General features: G+C 45.4%; 1 protein-coding gene across 2 annotated transcripts in view; it reads left to right on the forward strand.

Annotated features, from left to right (window-relative positions):
- The first annotated feature begins 6775 nt into the window (after positions 1–6775).
- The window catches only part of tpcn2 (two pore segment channel 2), a 65277-nt gene continuing 50541 nt past the window's right edge, over positions 6776–21511 (forward strand). For both annotated transcript variants that reach the window (XM_086008187.1, XM_086008188.1), the window contains exons 1-4: positions 6776–6882; positions 7035–7195; positions 16287–16336; positions 19918–19994. In XM_086008187.1, coding sequence (XP_085864313.1) covers positions 7051–7195; positions 16287–16336; positions 19918–19994 — 272 coding nt within the window. In that variant the 5' untranslated portion in view covers positions 6776–6882; positions 7035–7050. The remainder of the gene's footprint in view (positions 6883–7034; positions 7196–16286; positions 16337–19917; positions 19995–21511) is intronic.

Here is a 21511-nt window from a genome sequence, read left to right on the forward strand (position 1 = left end):
CTTTAACTAGCAATGCTACCCCACCTCCTTTTCCTTTTTTCCTGTCCTTCCTGAATATTTAATACCCATGGATGTTGAATTCCCAGACTTGGTCATCCTGGAGCCATGTCTCCGTAATCCCAATTATATCATATCCGTTTACATCTATTTGCGCAGCTAATTCATCCACCTTATTATGAATGCTCCTCGCATTAAGACACAAAGCCTTCAGGCTTGATTTTTTAACACTCTTAGTCCTTTTAGAATTATTATTTACTGTGGCCCTGTTTGATTTACACCCTTGATTTCTCTGCCTTCCACTTTTGCTTTTCTCCTTCCTGTCTTTTGTTTCTATCCTTGTTTCCCTTTCCTCTGTCTCCCTGCACAGGTTCGCAACCCCCTGCGATTTTAGTTTAAACCCTCCCCAACAGCACTAGCAAACACTCCCCCTAGGACATTGATTCCGGTCCCACCTGTAATGATCAGTAACATGTCATTCTAGAATTGTACACTAGGTGGAGCTGTATGTTTTAGTAAGGGGCTACCCACAAGGCAGTAATCAAGATGGATGCTGTACACTAGTCCACATGGCTGAATAAATGACTAGCTCAAGCTAGCTGTTCATAATAAAACGTCTATTTATTTATGAACATAACACCACCCAGGTGCAAACCGCCCAGTTTGTACTGGTCCCACCTCCCCAGAACTGGTTCCAATGTCCCAGGAATTTGAATCCCTCCCCCTTGCACCATTCCTCTAGCCACGTATTCATCTGAAATATCCTTCTATTTCTACTCTGACTAGCACGTGGCACTGGTAGCAATCCTGAGATTACTACCTTTGAGGTCCTATTTTTTTATTTACCTCCTAACTCCCTATATTCAGCTTTTAGGACCTCAATCTTCCTCTTTTTCTTATTTGGAGAAAGAATCTACGAGCTTAAGGTTGTCTCTTTCTAAATTAGAAGTGGATGAGGAAAAGTGCACAAGCAACGCATATGTGGAAAGATTTTTTTCCAAAGTCATCCATTGGAATATTTTAATTCAGATTCAAACTACAGTAGGATCCTGTCGTTACCCAATAGCTAGGGATGAAGCAATAATTGATTTTGTTGGCCCAGAATTTGCTGTGGCAGGGCATCTAATGGCATCTGCTGTTGCAGTTAGACTTGCCCTTGTGTGTTTAGGTTTTTACATTTTTTGGGTGGCAAGTTGCTGAAAGTGCGAGCTGAAAACGTTGCAAAAAGGGGAAAACAGGCATCTGGGACACGAGTGAACAAGGCGAAGCAACTGTGTATCTCCTTAACTAATCAGATTGAAGGATTGCAAAATAAACTGTGCAAGGACTGAGAGAGAAGGAAGTATAAATTAGAGTGGGTGAATTCAATGTCAAATCAGGTACATAGAGAGAACGGATTGGATTAAGAGAGAGAAAAAAGAGACAAAGGAAAAGTTTAAAAATATAATTTATAATTTTACATTCTTTAAATCAACAATAACTGAAGAATAGAGACACCACACTTGTAATAGTTAATTTTCAGTGCCAGAGAGGTTGATTTGCAGTAATTGTGTCATTAAAAAGGTACTTAGTCTTGACATTGACGAATTTAGTTTTTATCTACCCTGCAAATACAACAACTTCACACCAGTCAATGGTGAGGCAGGCAGCAAGATTCTATTTTTGCGAAGCTCACGGTGAAGTGGCACATCTCAGATAGCAACCTTTGCACTTACCACGCATCTGTCCCTCATCTGATGTTGCTGTACCATTTGCGCATAAATAACTGAACCTTGTGGGACACCACTAGTCACTTCCTTCCAATTCGACTACATACCCATTATCCCTACTCTCTGCCTTTTACCACCTAACTAATCTCATAACCAGGTCAATAATTTGCCTTCAATTCCATGAGATTTATTTTTAGCTAACAGTCTCTTATGAGAAACTCTATCAAGTGCCTTCTGGAAGTCCATATAAACTGCATCCATAGACATTCCTCTGTCTGGTAATTTAGTTACTTTCTCAAAAAATTCTATTAGGTTTATGACCTACCCTTTACAAACCCATGTTGGTTCTTGTGGTGTATGTAACCTGTTCCACCTTAAGAGAACTACCTTAAGAGATGTACTACTTTCTCTTGGCTGCTGTATACTGTAATACTGTAATACCGGTGGTGACCACACCGGTATATAAGTGTTGTGCAAGGATTTGCTGGGCAGGTCAGCCCTGACCTTCGAATAGTAAAGGCCTGTTAAAAGTTATTCTTGTTGTCTGTGTCCAGTGATTGATCCTAAACCTAACTGGAACATACAGACTCAACAGTTCTCTCTAATCAGCTCAATTTCTCTAAGTGCTCAGTCACTCTGTCCTTAAAGATTCCAATAATTTTCCCACAACAGATGTTAGACTAAGTATATCGCCGATCCTTCATCATCGCTGGGTCAAAATCCTGGAACTCACTACCTAACAGCACTGTGGGAGTACCTTCACCACACGGACTGCAGTGGTTCAAAAATGTTGTTGCCCAGTCTACTGTGCACTCCAGTCCCTCCGGTGCCATCGAAATCCAGGTAAATGCTACATTGTAGGCGGATCGCCTAGCCAAACTAACGAGGATGGTCTGACACCCGTGCAAAACATCACACCCACACCCATAATTTTAATTCCAATCAAAGAAATGCAGTGATTCATGCTTGAGGTTGACATTAATGAATTAAAATATTCAACTTACTATCAATGTTTTGATGGTGTTCCTTTATCTCCATAGTTATACTGTTCAAGACTGTTGCAGTCTTTATACTTCTACTTTTGTTTTAGGAATAGTTGCGGGAGCCATTTGATGACATTTTGAAGAAAAATGGACTTCAAAACAAGTCCTTCAACCAACACCATCAAAAACAAATTAGTCACTCATCTCATTGCTGTTTGTGCATCTTTCTGTGTGCAACATTCCTGTTGCATTTGCCTCTGTAACAAGTCTCTACATTTTGAAGTAATTCATTGCCTGTGAAGTGCTGAGAGATATTTCTGAAAGATGTGAGAAGGCACTCTATAAATGAAAGTCTTCTCTTTCATCCACAAAAAATATCATTATGTATTTAAAAGATAAAAAGATCAGGAACTGTTGGAAATACACAATTGGCCCCTCAGCAATTGTCAAGAGAAAAACATTAACAGCAGTTTGGGTTTAGACCACTTTTTATACCCAGCATAATAACTTGGCTTCTGTCTTTACAAATAGTGATAGATGTTTTGTGCATTTTCAGGATATTCTGTTTTTAATGCAGATTTCCAACAATTGCAATTTCGTTTTATTTGTCAGGACAGATGTTAAATCGTCTAGCCTGTGACTCCAACTCCAACTGCAGCTTGTTTTGAAGTCCATTTTTCTTCAAAATGTCATCAAATGGCTCCCGCAACTATTCCTAAAACAAAAGTAGAAGTATAAAGACTGCAACAGTCTTGAACAGTATAACTATGGAGATAAAGGAACACCATCAAAACATTGATAGTAAGTTGAATATTTTAATTCATTAATGTCAACCTCAAGCATGAATCACTGCATTTCTTTGATTGGAATTAAAATTATGGGTGTGGGTGTGATGTTTTGCACGGGTGTCAGACCATCCTCGTTAGTTTGGCTAGGCGATCCGCCTACAATGTAGCATTTACCTGGATTTCGATGGCACCGGAGGGACTGGAGTGCACAGTAGACTGGGCAACAACATTTTTGATTTGATTTGCTACATTTCCTTTTGTTTTATTTATAATTTGGAGTGGTTTGTTCGTCTCCCTTTAAAACGGGTTTAGTCTCCTGGCCAAAACTTATCCCTCAATTAACATCACTTGAGAAAAAAAAAACAAGATTATCCGGTCATTGTCAAAATTGCTGTTTGTGGGAGCTTGCTGTGGGCTATTTGGCTGCTGCGTTTCCTGAAGAGTACTTAATTGGCTGTAAAGCGCTTTGGGGCTTGGTCCTGAAGTCGTGAAACTTAGAAAACTATCAAACCAAAAACACAGACATCCAGAAAACGAGGAATTACGCCTTACTTATTGTCAGACGCTAACACAATACAGAAACACACTCAGGACCAAAAAAGAGCAATTTATTAAGAATACACTCAGCTCCATGGAGGAATCCATTGAGTCGAATTGTTTCTGGGACAACTTGAAAACACTACACAAAAAACAACACGACGATTTGTCCATTCAAAATGGGGACACATGGGTAAACCACTTTGAAAAATTATACCAGAAAAACACACTAGGACCAGAGCAACACCAAATACGCAAAAAACTTGAAAAGCTTGAAATGGCCATAAAAGATAACCAAAACCCGCTAGACGCCATAATAACAGAAAAAGAACTTCTTGAAAAACTCAAGGACCTGCGACCAGGAAAAGCTTGCGGGACAGACGGCATACTAAACGAGATGATTAAACACGCAGACGACAAACTGAAACTGGCTATCCTAAAACTCTTCAACTTGGTTCTGAGTGTCGGTTATTTCCCTGACATCTGGAACAAAGGACTCATAACACCCATATACAAAAGTGGGGACAAAATCGACCCAAACAACTATCGAGGCATCTGTGTAAACAGTAACCTGGGGAAGGTATTCTGTAGCATCATAAACAAAAGACTTATAAACTTCCTTGAAGAGCACAATGTCTTGAGTAAAAGCCAAATTGGATTCCTGCCAAACTATAGAACATCCGATCATATCTTCACCCTACAGACCCTAATTGACAAACACGTTCACCATAACAAAAGCAAAATCTACGCATGCTTTGTAGATTTCCAGAAGGCTTTCGACTCCATCTGGCATGACGGTTTATTCCTGAAACTTATCGAAAGCAGGGTAGGAGGTAAAACATATGATGTAATTAAATCAATGTATACAAACAATAAATGTGCAGTTAAAATTGGAGACAAACAAACAAAATACTTCCCACAGGGGCGGGGGGTGACGCAGGGCTCGCCAATCTCACCGACACTCTTTAATATTTACATTAATGGATTGGCAAAACTACTTGAACAATCTACAGCACCCGGCCTCACCCTATATGAATCCAAGGTTAAATTCCTCCTCTATGCCGATGACCTGGTTCTGCTGTCACCAACTAAGGAGGGTCTACAGCAGAACCTGGACCTGCTGGAGTCGTACTGCCAGACTTGGGCCCTGACAATAAATCCCCAAAAAACCAAAGTCCTTGTGTTCCAGCAAAGATCCAAACAACATGGACCCACAATAAATTTCACAGTAGGAACAACCAAAATTGAACAAACCACTCACTACACATACTTGGGCTTAAAAATCAGTTCTACGGGAAACTTCAAACTGGCTGTGAATGAACTGAAAGAGAAAGCAAGAAGGGCTTTCTATGCCATCAAAAAATCAATCCAAATAGAAATCCCAATTAGCATTTGGCTCAAAATTTTCAAATCAGTAATTGAACCAATTGCACTCTATGGCAGTGAGGTCTGGGGACCACTAACACAACAAGATTTTGCAAAATGGGACAAACACCCAATTGAGATCCTACATGCGGAATTCTGTAAAAGTATCCTCCGGACTCAAAGGAAAACAGTAAACAACGCATGCAGGGCGGAACTAGGCCAATACCCATTAATAATCACTATCCAAAAAAGAGCCACCAAATTTTGGAATCACCTACAAATGAGCAACCCCCAATGCTATCACTACGACGCCCTGAAATGCCAAGAGCTGACCATAAAGAAGAATACCCTCAGTCAACTAGTCCTGGGACTCAATAAAGTAACTAATAACAATACTAACAATAACCAGCCCCAGGACAGTGACAGGGTAACACAAAGAATTCGACCCAACACAATCGTCGCTAAGCAAAAGGAAAAATATCTGTCATATTGGGCAGAAACAACAAAAACCCAAAGCAAACTCAATTGCTACTTGGCCCTAAACAGACAATACAACATAGCTGATTACCTGACCATGGTAAAGGATAACAAACTGAGAAGAACCTTGACAAGGTACAGACTTAGCGAACATAGCCTCGCGATCGAAAAAGGCAGACACAGGCAGACCAGGCTGCCAAGAGAAGACAGGATATGCTCTCACTGCAGTCAGGGAGTAGTTGAGACAGAGATGCACTTCCTCACAGCCTGTGGAAAATATCAGGGCATCAGAGAGAATTTCTATCAAAAATTCTCACAAATATGCCCTGAATTCAGAAATCTGACTGACAACCAAAAACTCCCATTCCTACTGGGGGAGGAGAGAAGCTGTGTAACACTGGCGGCACACTATGTTACAGCTTGCCATGAACAGAGGGACAACCAGTAAACTAAGACAAGAGTATATATAAACAAGGCGAAAATATATTTATAAACTCAGGGATATACCTGTTTATACACTGTATGAATGGAACCGCGTTTATGTGTTCAACCATAAATGTATTTTGATGCTTTGGCAACATAAGATGTACCTTATCATGCCAATAAAGCGATTTGTATTGTATTATTGAAAGGTGCGATATAAAATGCAAGTGCTTTCTTTTTCTTACTCGGTTAGGACTGATGACAATCTCATCCCAATTGGTATTGTAGAAAGAATTGAGCGTTTTACCTGGGAGCAGGTGATATTTCGCCGCCCCTTCCTACCGCTCGGGGGCGTTGGCGCAGGGCGCGCTGGGAGTTGTAGTCCAGCCGGGCGAGGCGCCCCGCCCCGCGGGCTGGCAGCGGCGCGTCATCAAAAACTACAACTCCCAGGATGCCGGCGGCCGAGCGCATGCGCACTGGAGGCGTTGCCACTGATTAAAGCGCTTGGGTGGTGCGAGTGGCTGAGGAAAAGTTTGGAGTCAACTTTTCCGAGTCTGAGCAGCGGAAGTTCGAGCTGGGAGCGCACGGGGGGCGGGGGGAAAAGTTAGTGAAACTTGTTTTGCAAACTTTTCAGCCACATGTGCGCAGTGGTTGGGCTTAGTCACAAGGAGGAATTACTTTGAAGCAAATAGTTTGTGTGTTCTTGTGGATTTTATTTTAAAATAAGAGTTTTCCATCCAATTTTTTTCTCCCAGCGAAAAGTCAGCACTGATGGAGACCGACGCGCTTCTCCGACGCAGCAGCTCGTCCTGGTACAACATCGATGCAAATGAGGAAAGCCGGAGATCGGATTCGTCGGGACCCAGGAGCAGTAGCAGCCGCAGCCGCAACAGCAGCAGTAGTAGCAGTCAACTAGGTACAGCGAGCAAGTCTAGCTATAGGGGGCTGGCTGAGTGAAGGAGCCAAGGGACTGGGGAGAGGTGGTGGTGGCTGAGTGAAGGAGCCAGGGGACTGGGGAGAGGAGGAGGAGGGGGTGCTGAGTGAAGGAGCCAGGGGAGGGGAGGGTGCTGAGTGAAGGAGCCTGGGGAGAGGGGGTGGGGGGTGCTGAGTGAAGGAGCCAGGGGACTGGAGAGAGGTGGTGGGGGGTGGCTGAGTGAAGGAGCCAGGGGACTGGGTGGGGGGTGGCTGAGTGAAGGAGCCAGGGGACTGGGTGGGGGGTGGCTGAGTGAAGGAGCCAGGGGACTGGGTGGGGGGTGGCTGAGTGAAGGAGCCAGGGGACTGGGTGGGGGGTGGCTGAGTGAAGGAGCCAGGGGACTGGGTGGGGGGTGGCTGAGTGAAGGAGCCAGGGGACTGGGTGGGGGGTGGCTGAGTGAAGGAGCCAGGGGACTGGGTGGGGGGTGGCTGAGTGAAGGAGCCAGGGGACTGGGTGGGGGGTGGCTGAGTGAAGGAGCCAGGGGACTGGGGAGGGGGTGCTGAGTGAAGGAGCCAGGGGACTGGGTGGGGGGTGGCTGAGTGAAGGAGCCAGGGGACTGGGGAGAGGGGTGGTGGTGGGGTGCTGAGTGAAGGAGTCAGGGGACTGGGGAGGGGGGTGCTGAGTGAAGGAGCCAGGGGGGAGAGAGGGGGGGGAGGCTGAGTGAGGGAGACAGGGGAGAGAGTGGGGTGCTGAGTGAAGGAGCCAAGGGAGGGGGGGCTGAGTGAAGGAGCCAAGGGACTGGGGGGAGAGAGGGGGGCTGAGTGAAGGAGTCAGGGGACTGTGGAGGGGGGGGGGAGGCTGAGTGAGGGAGCCAGGGGGGAGAGAGAGGGGGGGGGAAGGCTGAGTGAGGGAGACAGGGGAGAGAGTGGGGTGCTGAGTGAAGGAGCCAAGGGAGGGGGGGCTGAGTGAAGGAGCCAAGGGACTGGGGGGAGAGAGGGGGGCTGAGTGAAGGAGTCAGGGGACTGGGGAGGGGGGGGGGAGGCTGAGTGAGGGAGCCAGGGGAGAGAGTGGGGTGCTGAGTGAAGGAGCCAAGGGACTGGGGAGAGAGGGGGGTTGGGGGGCTGAGTGAAGGAGCTAAGGGACTGGGGAGAGGGGGGGTGGTGGGGTGCTGAGTGAGGGAGCCAGGGGGGAGAGAGAGGGGGGGGGGAAGGCTGAGTGAGGGAGACAGGGGAGAGAGTGGGGTGCTGAGTGAAGGAGCCAAGGGAGGGGGGGCTGAGTGAAGGAGCCAAGGGACTGGGGGGAGAGAGGGGGGCTGAGTGAAGGAGTCAGGGGACTGGGGAGGGAGGGGGGGGGAGGCTGAGTGAGGGAGCCAGGGGAGAGAGTGGGGTGCTGAGTGAAGGAGCCAAGGGACTGGGGAGAGAGGGGGGTTGGGGGGCTGAGTGAAGGAGCTAAGGGACTGGGGAGAGAGGGGGGTTGGGGGGCTGAGTGAAGGAGCTAAGGGACTGGGGAGAGGGGGGGTGGTGGGGTGCTGAGTGAAGGAGACTGGGGAGGGGCTGAGTGAAGGAGCCAGGGGAGGCTGAGTGAGGGAGCCAGGGGAGAGGGGGGTGCTGAGTGAAGGAGCCAAGGGAGGGGGGGGGCTGAGTGAAGGAGCCAAGGGACTGGGGAGAGAGGGGGGCTGAGTGAAGGAGCCAAGGGACTGGGGAGAGGGTGGGTGGGGGGGGCGGTGCTGAGTGAAGGAGCGGGGGGAGGTGGAGGCTGAGTGAGGGAGAGAGGGGGGTGCTGTGAAGGAGCCAAGGGAGGGGGGGCTGAGTGAAGGAGCCAAGGGACTGGGGGGGGAGAGAGGGGGGTTGGGGGGCTGAGTGAAGGAGCTAAGGGACTGGGGAGAGGGGGGGTGGTGGGTTGCTGAGTGAAGGAGACTGGGGAGGGGCTGAGTGAAGGAGCCAGGGGAGGCTGAGTGAGGGAGCCAGGGGAGAGGGGGGTGCTGAGTGAAGGAGCCAAGGGAGGGGGGGGCTGAGTGAAGGAGCCAAGGGAGGGGGGGGCTGAGTGAAGGAGCCAAGGGACTGGGGGAGAGGGGGGCTGAGTGAAGGAGCCAAGGGACTGGGAGAGGGTGGGTGGGGGGGGCGGTGCTGAGTGAAGGAGCCAGGGGAGGGGGGAGGTGGAGGCTGAGGCTGAGTGAGGGAGAGAGGGGGGTGCTGAGTGAAGGAGCCAAGGGAGGGGGGGCTGAGTGAAGGAGCCAAGGGACTGGGGGGAGAGAGGGGGGTTGGGGGCTGAGTGAAGGAGCCAAAGGACTAGGGAGAGGGTGGTGGTGGTGGGGGCAGGGGGGCAGTGAAGGAGCCACGTGACGGGAGGGCGGGCGGGCAGTGAATGAGCCAAGGGACTGGGGAGGGAGGGCAGTGAAGGAGCCAAGGGACTTGGGAGAGGGTAGTGAAGGAGCCAAGGGACTTGGGATGGGGGGCTGGGCAGTGAAGGAGCCAAGGGAGGGGGGTGGACAAGGGACTGAGGAGGAGGGAGGGGTGGTGAAGATAAGAAAGTTAGATTTGCATTTGTATACTGGCTTTCAGGACCACCGGAGGCCCTAAAGCGCTTTACGTCCAATGAAGTACTTTTTGACGTGTAGTCACTGTTGTAATGTGGGAAACACGGCAGCCAATTTGCCCTCGGCAAGCTCCCACAAACAGCAATGTGGTAATGACCAGATAATCTGTTTTTAGTGATGTTGATTGAGGGATAAATATTGGTCAGGACACTGGGGGATAACTCCTGCTTTTCACTATGGGATCTTTTACGTCCACCTGCAAGAGCAAACTGGGCCTCGGTTTAACTTTTCATCCGAAAGACGGCACTTCCGACTGTGCAGTGCTCCTGTACCACTGCACAAGCGTGTCAGCCTAGAATTTTGTGCTCCAGGTATTGGGAGCTGTGTGTGTGGAGGAACGCAATGCTGGGGGTGGAGGGTGGGGAAGAAGTGAGTCAAGTAATACTGGCTTCTTTAATTTAAAAACTTGTGTATTTTTTGTTACTTGGGTTGAATTGTTTGTGGTAAACCAGTATCTTGACTTTTTTTTGACTTTTCATAAACTTCTAACAACAACTAGGGATTGGCACTTATTGTTGAGTTATACATAGTTACAACACCCAACCAGTTGATGTTTACCCTCCATGTGAGCAAATAGTTCTCCTCCCATTTACCCACCCTGCTCTCATTTCCTTTAACATCCTTTTCCAATCATCCACCTATCCTCTTCAATCCAATTCAATCTTGAATATTAACTTCGCTTCTGCCTCAACCACTAACTCTCGAAGTGAATTCCACACCCTCCGAAGAGGTTTCTCATTCCCTCGCTTCTAAAACTATTGTATCTCTGGCCCCTTGTTCTTAACTTTCTTATTTATTTCCTCATGTCTGGCATTATCCTAGTGACTTATTAGAAAAAGACATTCTGTTTGGAAGACTTTTATCCAGCTGGATTAGCAGCTGGCAGCTTTGGGAGTACATGGCTGAATTTTGGATTTTACCTGAGCATGTGATCTTTTAGCTTGGAGTTGTGTCGGGGTAGATTGGAAACTTATTAAGCTTGTCGTCGTCGTCATCCAAAGATGAGTGAAGCAGAATCATTCATCCTATTAGTTATTTTCATCAAAGTGTTGGTTATTGTTCCAGGCACTTGCTGAAACATCTTTCAGGTGATGTGCATTTAATATGTTCCCCATGTCATCTTGCACTATTGGCTAACTGCTGTTCAAAGGTAGGGAGAGGCTCTCCAAGATATAATTTAAGATACAAGGGCTTTTTTTTATCCCTCAGTCATTACCTTGCTGGATGCTAACTTTAACATGAACTTTGGCTGATCTATGTAAGGAAGAAAATTTTGGGGTCTTGCTGTCTGTCTGGTCTCTTCAATTTTTTTTCTCTTCAATGAAGGGCGAAGGTCCCAATGCGATTCCAACTTGTGGCGTACATGATGTGTGTCCAAGCTCCTGTTTCAAAGCTCCTAGGCATGCAACAGAAGGGCTTTCTCTGGATTGTATGAAATCTAGGACTAAGCTGTGAGGTGGATTTGGGGCAAAAAGTGGAAATGATTGCTAGGAATGAATGGTCTCGCTGACACTTGCCTGCCATTCTGTACTCTGGAGGGCAAGTTTATGCTATGCACCTTGCGTAAGAACCTGGGTTAAGCAGTTGGTGACACACAATCCCAGTAAATGACATTGGACTTGGATCATCAGAGTAGCTGGCACATTTCAAGCTGTGCTGCATAGGCTTTTCAGCCATGCTGAAGGAAAATGTTTTGTTATATAGCTGATGTCTACAACCCTCAAAGGTTTTGTCAACAGCTCCAAGGAAGCAGATACCTGGAGGCCACATTTACAAATGGTTTTTATATCCAGGGTTCAGTGTCTTAAACCTTTAGGTTGCAGAGTGTTAAACTGCTGATTAAACCCTGCATGTCCAATAGGGTGCAACCAGTATTCAGTGGGGTATCGTGTGTATTCATGTTGTGGTCAGGAAAATGGTGGCAATCCACTTGCATGTTTTACAATGAGGTGTATTGCTCACCATGCAATATGGGAGGAGTTTCTGGAACCTGCTGTTTGCCCAGTGAGGGCTCAAACCTGTTTAGTGACTACTTAGTTCTCACAGGCAGGTGGTGCAAGGAAGCTTGAGTTGATTGCTGTATTTATATCTCGCATCTCTGGACATCCCAAAGCGCTTTAGTCAATTAAGTTTTTCTGAAGTGTAGTCACTGTTGTAATGTAGGAAACATGACAGCCAATTTGCACACATTAAAACAGTAATGAAATAATGACAATCTGTTTATTTATAGAATCATTGAATAGTACAGCACAGAAGGAGGCCATTTGGTCCATTGAGTCTATGCTGGCTCTGTCAAAGAGGAATCCAGTTAGTCCCACTCCTCTGCTCTTCCCCACATCCCTGCAATTTTTTTCTAAATATTTATCCCATTCCCTGGCTTGGGGATAAATGTTGGCCTGGACACTGGGGAGAACTCCCCTGCCTTTCTTCGAATAGTGCCAGCACTTCAGAATATTATGTGAATATTGCAATGTTAAAGCATAGAAACATGCCATTTTTCCCAGCAAGTCTGCATTGATGATTGAACAGCCAACCTTGGCTATTGGGACTTGTCATTAGGGGCTGCACTCTTCCCACACCCAACAGCCATACATGCCAGTTCCCTCGGGGCTAAGGTGGTTCTAGCTTGCTAAGCAGTGAGACACTTGTGTGCTCTGAAATGTATAATTTGAACCCCAGCTGTACTTCCATGTACAGTTTGGGGGGGGGGGGGATTGAGAGGAGGCAGGTCCCTTGGCTCTTGTTGACGTGTCTGGGCAAGAGTAAGTGGGGTGTGCCCACATGAGGGAAAAGTGTGCACTCCATATTTTTATTTGAATAGATTCCTCAGTAGTTTGGTTGGAAAACTGCTGACCAGGGTGATGGGCCTCATGTGTCAGGACATTGGGTTGACTAATGGGAGAAGGGGATGGGTGGTAATCTACGCTAACGCATTGAAGTACTTTATGTTCTGTTTGGTAATTGCAGTAAGGTTTTGATTTAAGCTGCTCCAATATGCAAGCTCTGTAGGAAACAGAAACAGGAGTAGGCCATTCGGCCCCTCGAGCCTGCTCCGCCATTCAATGAGATCATGGCTGATCATCCAAATTCAGTACCCTGTTCCTGCCTTCTCTCCATATCCCTTGATCCCTTTAGCCTTAAGAAATATATCTAACTCCTTCTTGAATATATTTAATGAATTGGCCTTTACTGCCGCCTTTGCTGGAGAATTCCACAGGTTCACCACTCTCGGTGAAGAAATTCCTCCTCATCTCTGTCCTAAATGGCTTACCCCTTAGACTGTGACCCCTGGTTCTGGACTCCCTGACCATCGGGAACATCCTTCCAGCATTTAGTCTGTCTAGTCCTGTTAGAATTTTATAAGTTTCAATGAGATCCCCTCTCATTCTTCTAAACTCCAGCGAGTACAAGCCCAATCGACTCAATCTCTCCTCATATGTCATTTCTGCCATCCCAGGTATCAGCCTAGTGAATCTTCGCTGCACTCCTTCCATGGCAAGAACATCTTCCTCAGATAAGGTGACCAAAACTGCACACCATACTCAGGGTGTGGTCTCACCAAGGCCCTGTACAACTGCAGCAAGACATCCTTGTTCCTGTACTCAAACCCTCTCGCTACGAAGGCCAACATACCATATTTGCCTTCTTAACCGCCTGCTGCACCTGCATGCTTACCTTCAGCGACTGGTGCACAAGGACACCCAGGTCTTGTTGCACTTCCCCTTCTCCCAATCTATTGCCATTCAGATAATCTGCCTTCCTGTTTTTGACACCAAAGTGGATAACCTCGCATTTATCCACGTTATATTGCATCTGCCATGCTTCTGCCCAATCACCCAACCTGTCCAAATCATACTGGAGTTTCTCTGTATCCTCCTCGCAGCACACACGCCCACCCAGCTTTGTGTCATCTGCAAACTTGGAGATATTACATCTAGTTCCCTCGTCCAGATCATTAATATATATTGTGACTAGCTGGGGTCCTAGGACCAATCCCTGCGGTACCCCACTAGACACTGCCTGCCACTTGGAAAAAGACCCGTTTATTCCAACTCTTTGCTTTATGTCTGCCAACCAGTTCTCTATCCAAGTCAATACCTTGCCCCCAATCCCATGTGCCTTAATTTTACACGCTAATCTCTTATGCGGGACCTTATCGAAAGCCTTTTGAAAATCCAAATACACCACATCCACTGGTTCTCCCTTATCTATTTTACCAGTTACATCCTCAAACAATTCTGGTAGATTAGTCAAGCACGATTTACCTTTTGTAAATCCATGGTCACTTTTTTCCAAGTGCTCTGCTATTACATCCTTTATAATGGACTCTAGCATTTTCCCCACTACCGATGTCAGGCTTACCGGTCTATAATTCCCCGTTTTCTCTCTACCACCCTTTTTGAACAGTGGGGTAACATTAGCTACCCGCCAATCCATGGGTACTGTTCCAGAGTCTTATCGAATGTTGGTAGATTATCAGCAATGCATCTACTATTTCTAGGGCCACTTCCTTAAGTGCCCTAGGATGTAGATTATCAGGCCCTGGGGATTTATCGGCCCTCAATCCCATCAATTTCCCTAACACCATTTCCCTACAAACACTGATTTCTATCGGTTCCTCCCTGTCATTAGACCCTATGTTCCCCGACATCTCTGGGAGGTTATTTGTGTCCTCCTTTGTGAAGACAGAACCAAAGTATGTATTTAATTGGTCTGCCATTTCTTTGTTCTCCATTATAAATTCCCCTGATTCTGACTGCAAGGGACCTACGCTTGACTTCACCAATCTTTTTCTCTTCACATATCTAAAAGCTTTTACAGTCAGTTTTTATGTTCCCTGCAAGCTTACTCATACTCTATGGGACAGCCTATGCAAATCTCTTCTGGAATACGGGGCTACTTTCCATGTTACCTCTGCTGCATTAAGTGTGTTGGAGCTGGATGATTGCTTTGTCATGGTTGTCTGAATTGTGATCTGATTGGTGCCTCCTCACTAACCAATGTCCAGACTCTTGACAATTTAAATTGAATTGCAAAAGTGGTGGTATGTTCTTGAGACTGTATGCCAAAACTATTAAGTGGTTGCATGTAGAAATATCATTCAAGGGGGAATATTGATTCCCAGGCAGGAAATGGTCTGGGAGCCGGAGTCTCTGTGGGAAGCTTGGCCAATATTATTTGCCAGGTACTGGTACCAATCAGGCAGACTAGTGGCAGCGGGCATTCATGTAGGTCGCTGGGGGAGGGAGATTGCCAGGGTGTCACGGTGGGGACGTGGGCAGTAGAGGCCGTAGACTTTCTTTGTGGGGCTTGAAGGAGCACTCCTCATAGAATCTTGCAGCACAGAAGGAGGACATTTGGCCAATCGTACCTGTGCTGGCTCTTTTTTGACAGAGCTGTCTAATTTAGTTCCACAGCTTGGGCTTCTCCCCCCCCCCCCCCCCCCCCCCCCCCCCCCCCCCAATGACCCTGCAATTTAGTCTGTTTCCAAGTAATTTCTTTCTAATTATAGCAATTGCTGATTTTCGACTTTGTGAAATTGCATATGAAGCAATATCTATTTTTGGGGAAATGGCTGTTTTGTGCAAGTTGTAACTATTCTAAATCTGACACTGGCCCATTGGACTTGGTGCCTGGATTAGGTAGTGTGTGCGTGGGTTTTTTTTTGCAGCATGACTGCATACATGCATTAAAAAAAAAAGACATTGACTTTAGTGCTGAGAACTTTTATAACTTTTTTTAAAGAGATCTTTAAAAAAAAAAAAAAAAGATGTGATTAGTAATGTAAAATATAGATTGGTTTCAATTCTGGTAAATGAGTTGATCTGCTTTTCATACAAGTACAGCAAGCAATTAGGAAAGCAAATGTTGTTAGCTTCTGTTACAAAGGGATGGGCATTGGTGATGCCACACCTGGAATACTGTGTACAGTTCTGGTCTCCTTATCTAAGGAAAGACATACTTGCCTTAGGAGTGCAGCAAAGCTTCACTAGACTGGTTCCTGGGATGAGGGGATTCCCCTAGAAGGAGAGATTGAGTAGACTAGGCCTATATTCCCAAGAGTTTAGAAGAATGAGAGGTGATCTAATTGAAACATAAAATTCTTAAGGGGCTTGACAGGGTTAATGCTGAGAAAATGTTTCCCCGGCTGGGGAATCTGGAACATGGGGGTCACAGTCACAGAATAAGAGGTCGGCCATTTAAGACTGAGATGAGGAGAAATTTCTTCACTCGAAGGGTTGTGAATCTTTGGAATTCTCTACCCCAGAGAGCTGTGGCTGCTCAGTGGTTAAGTATATTCAAGACAGAGGTCGACACAATTTTTGGGAACAAAGGGAATTAAAGGAAAATTGGGATAATGCGGGAAGGTGGAGTTGAGGTAGAAAATCGGCCATGATCTTGATGAATCGGCAGGCTCGAAGGGCCAAATGGCCTACTCCAGCTCCTATTTATGTTCTTATGAAAGAAATCAGAATTCTTTTTTTTTTTAATTGACAGATGACCTGTGTATTCAGCAAGCTGCTGTGTTCATTGAAGATGCAATACAGGTATGTTGAACTTTTTAAAATTATTGTATGCTTTACTGTGTGAATTAATGGTTCTTGGTTTTAAGTTATTAAAATTCAAGAGATCAAATTTCTCATGATTTGCACTTGGCATGTGACAAACTTGTGATTGTATTGAAGACAAACTGGAATGTCATGTGCACCATGACTCACCTAGGAATGTAAAATATGTATCTTCACTTCACCAGTTGTGTAAACTTCAGAGGCAAATTAAAAAGAACCTGAATGATGGTTTAGTTTAAATAGATGTCAGATTTTGTTTATTAATCATAAAGGGGTCTAGACAGAGTAGATGGAGAGAAACTGTTCCCATTGGCGGAAGGGTCAAGAACCAGAGGACACGGATTCAAGGTGATTGGTAAAAGAGCCAAAGGCGACATGAGGAAAAACAGAGCGAGTGGTTAGGATCTGGAACGCACCGCCTGAACGGGTGGTAGAGGCAGACTCAATCGTGGCTTTCAAAAGGGAATTGGATAAGAACCTGGGGGGGAGAGGAGGGGCGGGGGGGGAATTTGCAGGGCTACGGGGAAAGGGTGGAGGAGTGGGACTAACTGAAGTGCGGGTTAGGTTGATTGGCTATGATAAAAAAAATTGACCCTTAGTGTTAGGGGGATTAAATACGTGGGGTTACGGGGATCGGGTGGGATATGTGTCAGTGCAGGCTCTATCTGCACTGTGGGGTTTCTGCGATTTCTGTGAAGTGCTCTTGCAGAGAGCCGGCATGGGCTCGATGGGCCGAATGCCCTCCTTGTGTTCTGTAACCATTCTATGATACTAGTGTAGACTTGAGAAACCTCACTTTATGATCACTTTAAGTTTAGTCTGTTGGCCCGATTTGATGGGTTTGCCATATTTGTTTTGATTTTAGTCGTTTAGTCATATTTGGGTAGTCAGCAGAGATTCTGCTGGCGTTTATAAACATTTTAACCTTTATCAAAATCAGCAGGCATTGTATTATAACTGACGGGGAACACAACAGTTTAATTATAAATCCAACCTGTTGCAGTTATTCAGTCTCAAAATGGGCAAGCAGCATATATGAAGTGATGGCTGCTGATCATGTGAATGTCTGACGTATACTAATTGTCATTTTGTGTTTCTGTTCAAATAGATATGAGAAAGGAAAATATGGAGTCAGTTTTTAAAAAAAAATTATAGTGCGGTGCTCTTTACCACACAGTGTGCAGATACTTATTTTGCAGAACTGAGTGACACATGAAATCTTTGTGCAAGAGAATGGGGAAGGCGGCAGGGGGTAGGAAATAGTGCAAACAATGAGAAAGCAAGCACTAGCATTTGTGCAGTACATTCCATGTCCCTCTGATATCCCAAATGCTTTACAACCAATGAATTACCTATTGAAATGCGGGGACAGTTTGTAAATAAATGCAGTAGCAAATTTGTGCACCATCAGGTCCCAGGAACCTAAATCTGTTTTTCGTGGTGTTCATTGAGGGAGGAATGTTGGCCAGGACATGGAGAAAGCTCCTCGCTCTTAGCGTGCTATGGAACTCCACCACCCACCCCCCCCCCCCCCCCACCACCAACACTTCCGACCAGGCTTTCATTTAATGTCTTGTCAGAAAGGTGGCACATCTGAGAGCTCTTGTGCCCTTGGGATACTCTAACCTGCAGGGCTACGGACCAAGAGCTGGGAAGTGGGATTAGGCTGGATGGTTCGTTGTTGGCTGGCGCGGACATGATGGGTCAAAATGGCCTCCTTCTGTGCTGTAACTTTTTCTATGAGCTTGTGTTGGAGCATAAACACTGGCATGGACCTGTTGGACCAAGTGGCCTGTTTCTGTGCTGCTAAATACTATGTCACTCAGCACTCCCTCAATCATGTCTGCTTAAATCTGTAGTGGAGTTGCTACCAATTGACTCAAGCTGACACTTGAGATCCGTAGCTAGAAACATAGAAGATAGGAGCAGGAGTAGGCCATTCGGCCCCTCGAGCCTGCTCCGCCATTCAATGCGATCATGGCTGATCATCCAAATTCAGTACCTGGTCCCTGCTTTCTCCCCATACCCCTTGATCCCTTTAGCCTTAAGAAATATATCCAACTCCTTCTTGAATATATTTAATGTATATTGGCCTCTACTGCCTTCTGTGGTAGAGAATTCCACATGTTCACCACTCTCTGGAGAAATTCCTCCTCATTTCTGTCCTAAAAGGCCTACCCCTTATCCTTGGACTGTGACCCCTGGTTCTGGACTCCCCGATCATCGGGAACATCCTCCCTGCATCTAGTCTGTCCAGTCCTGTCAGAATTTTATAAGTTTCAATGAGATCCCCTCATTCTTCTAAACTCCAGCGAGTACAAGCCCAATCATCCCAATCTCTCCTCATACGTCATTCCTGCCATCCCAGGTATCAGTCTGGTGAATCTTCGCTGCACTCCTTCCATGGCAAGAACATCCTCAGATAAGGCGACCAAAACTGCACACACTACTGAAGATGTGGTCTCACCAAAGCCCTGTACAACTGCAGCAAGACATCCTTGTTCCTGTACTCGAATCCTCTCGCTACGAAGGCCAACCTACCATTTTGCTTGTGCAGTCTGCTCAATTCTCTGGAAGCTTATTGAAACGATTCCTTCAATCTTAAGTGAGTTTGAAGCTTGCAGGGGCAATTGGTGAAAAGATGGCTACTTCAGAAAAATAGTTTTTAATTTACTTTTCCCCCCCCCCCCCCCCCCCCCTCCCAAAAGCCCCAACAACCTTTTAGAAAGATGATTATGTTCGGAGTATACTTGGTAGTGTTGAAAATATGTCGGGAGCTTTCAAATGTATTCGGTCAGGAAAATGAAATGCTCAGTGATTGCGTACAAAACCTATTGCTGCAGCCAAAAGAGATGGTTTCAGATTGTGGAGGATTACACCTCAATTTTACCACAACTACCAAAGGTTGCAGATTTGGGGTCTTTTGAGATACTCTATGGAGCCCGGTCAAAGACTGAGATTATATCCCATCGATCCTCGTATGTCACCTTGTAAATTTTCTCTCGGCCATCTATAGTCTGTAAATTGGCTTTCCCTCCCGTTTGCACACATTCTGACTCCTAGGCTGCTTTTTGCCTTGGTCCTGCACACCTTTGCTTTCTAGTGTGAACCAGTTCAGGGCACTCTGGGGAGCAGCTTACACTACAGAAATATTTAAGCCTATTTCCAAGCAGATCACTGATCATGCCTCGTAACACTTAACCACATTGCAGCATGCATTTTTTGCATTATTTAAACAAATGTGTGTTTATTTGATTGTAAAACCAAGGTTTAATACTGCAATTTTAACCAATCTACAGTAAATGTTTTGCTAACATTTTACTACCCCATTTTCATAGGGTTATTTTGTAATTTTGAACAAAATACATTTTTCTTCCTGACTCCATTCCATTTGAGAAATATTAATACTTTTACCATCCTGATTTAACTTTAAACATTTACATCTGAATTGCACTGCTCCAGTATCATTTGATATGTTTCAGTAAGCTAACCTGAAATCTGCAACCACATCACTTGAGTTTGTTCCGTGTCTGACTTGCCCTGTTTCACCTTGTTTGCAGTATCGTGCCATAAATCATCGAGTAGATTGCCAATCTCTGCGCCTCTATCGGTGGTACTACTCAAAGGCTTGTCAGAGGTAAGACCTGTAGTACCGGACTGTTTTACTAATCACTGGAACTCTTGACAAAGCTGGGTGCTTTTTATGTTGTAAAGAAACTTTCAATTCAATTTGCATATTTCATGACCTTCCGTTTGTAACACTATTGGATAGTATAGCTTGCATATTAGATGTTTAGATTTTTTTAAGTGCCTTTTTTAAATGCGGCGTATATGGATATTCAGAAGGTGTCTAAGGTCTTGGGAGAAGCTTGTTTGAAAATGGAGGCAATGTAGTAGCATAAATAGAAAGTTGGTTGGACAGGGGACAAAGTTGGGACAAATGTGTGTTGCATGGATTAGTACTGGGTCCACCTCTGTACTCGCGGTATATGATTTGTGATGGGCACAATCTCAATTGGCCGAGACCCAATTAATTGTTTAGCAAACAGTGAAGATGAATGTAAAGGACTGTGGAAGACCTTGGAGGAATGGGCAGATAAATGGCTGATGCAATGTAACGTGGCAAAATTAGAGAAGAATAGATTTTTAGGAGGTACAACAAAGAATGGGAGTATATAATCAACAGGAAGATGGTGATAAATGAACAGACTCCCCAACCAGGGGTTCAAATGAGTAATTCGCTGAAAGTAAGCATACAAGAAAGATGAGGGTTTTCTAAATGGGGGTGCAGAGTAAAAAACTTTAGTTCTTCAATCTAATAGCTTTGGTTAGGCCACAGTTGGAATATTGCATGCAGTTTTGGGTGCCCATTAGTGAAAGGACATAGAGAGCGTACAGTGTAGGCGCACCAGGATGATGCCAAGGAAGGGAAACTATAATTGTGGGGGAAGACTTCAGTTACTCGCACTACTTTTAGTGGAGTAGAGAAATGCAAGGGGGGATTTAATGGAGGTTTGTGAAATCGGAATTTTAAGTGAATAGGGAGAGATTATTTCCCCTGGTTGGAAAGGGGAGGGGGGGAAATCTGTCATGAGGGGGTTATCAATTTAAAACCCCCAACTGAGTAAGGAGAGGTGTTAAAATAAATGTCTTTATCTAGAAGGTTGTTGGAGCATAGACTACTGTCCCTCAATCACTCTGGAAGAGATCATTGCACCTTTTCAGGGAAAATTGAGAAAATGTTTGCAGCCGAGCCAGATGCAGGGCTATGGGGAGACTGTAGGGCAGTGAATAGTTTGGGTGGAATTGCTGCCTTAGTATTGTAACCTGTACACTGTATTGATCCAGTGTACAGTGATGCATATCTCTATGATTTGAGGTTATTAATACTAAACCGATCATGTCAAACGCTCATCATTTACTTGTGATGTGCATCTTGCAGAACTCTCTTAGTTAGTGATACTTAAAGCTAAAAATACTCCACTCTGGTTGACGCCAACAAAAATGTTTGAAAAATTGTCATTTTTGGATCCAAAGAATCTGAAACGGGAGCACTCGTGATCAGACTAGTGATGTTCTTTCTCTACAAATTTTGTAATCCTGCCAAACACTAAATTGAGTTTCCCTCGCTTGGTATTTCACCCCCACCCCCTT

Source organism: Somniosus microcephalus, chromosome 15 (genome assembly GCF_052327205.1).
Source record: "Somniosus microcephalus isolate GS21.2 chromosome 15, FLI_Smic_1.0, whole genome shotgun sequence".
Classification (NCBI taxonomy): domain Eukaryota; kingdom Metazoa; phylum Chordata; class Chondrichthyes; order Squaliformes; family Somniosidae; genus Somniosus; species Somniosus microcephalus.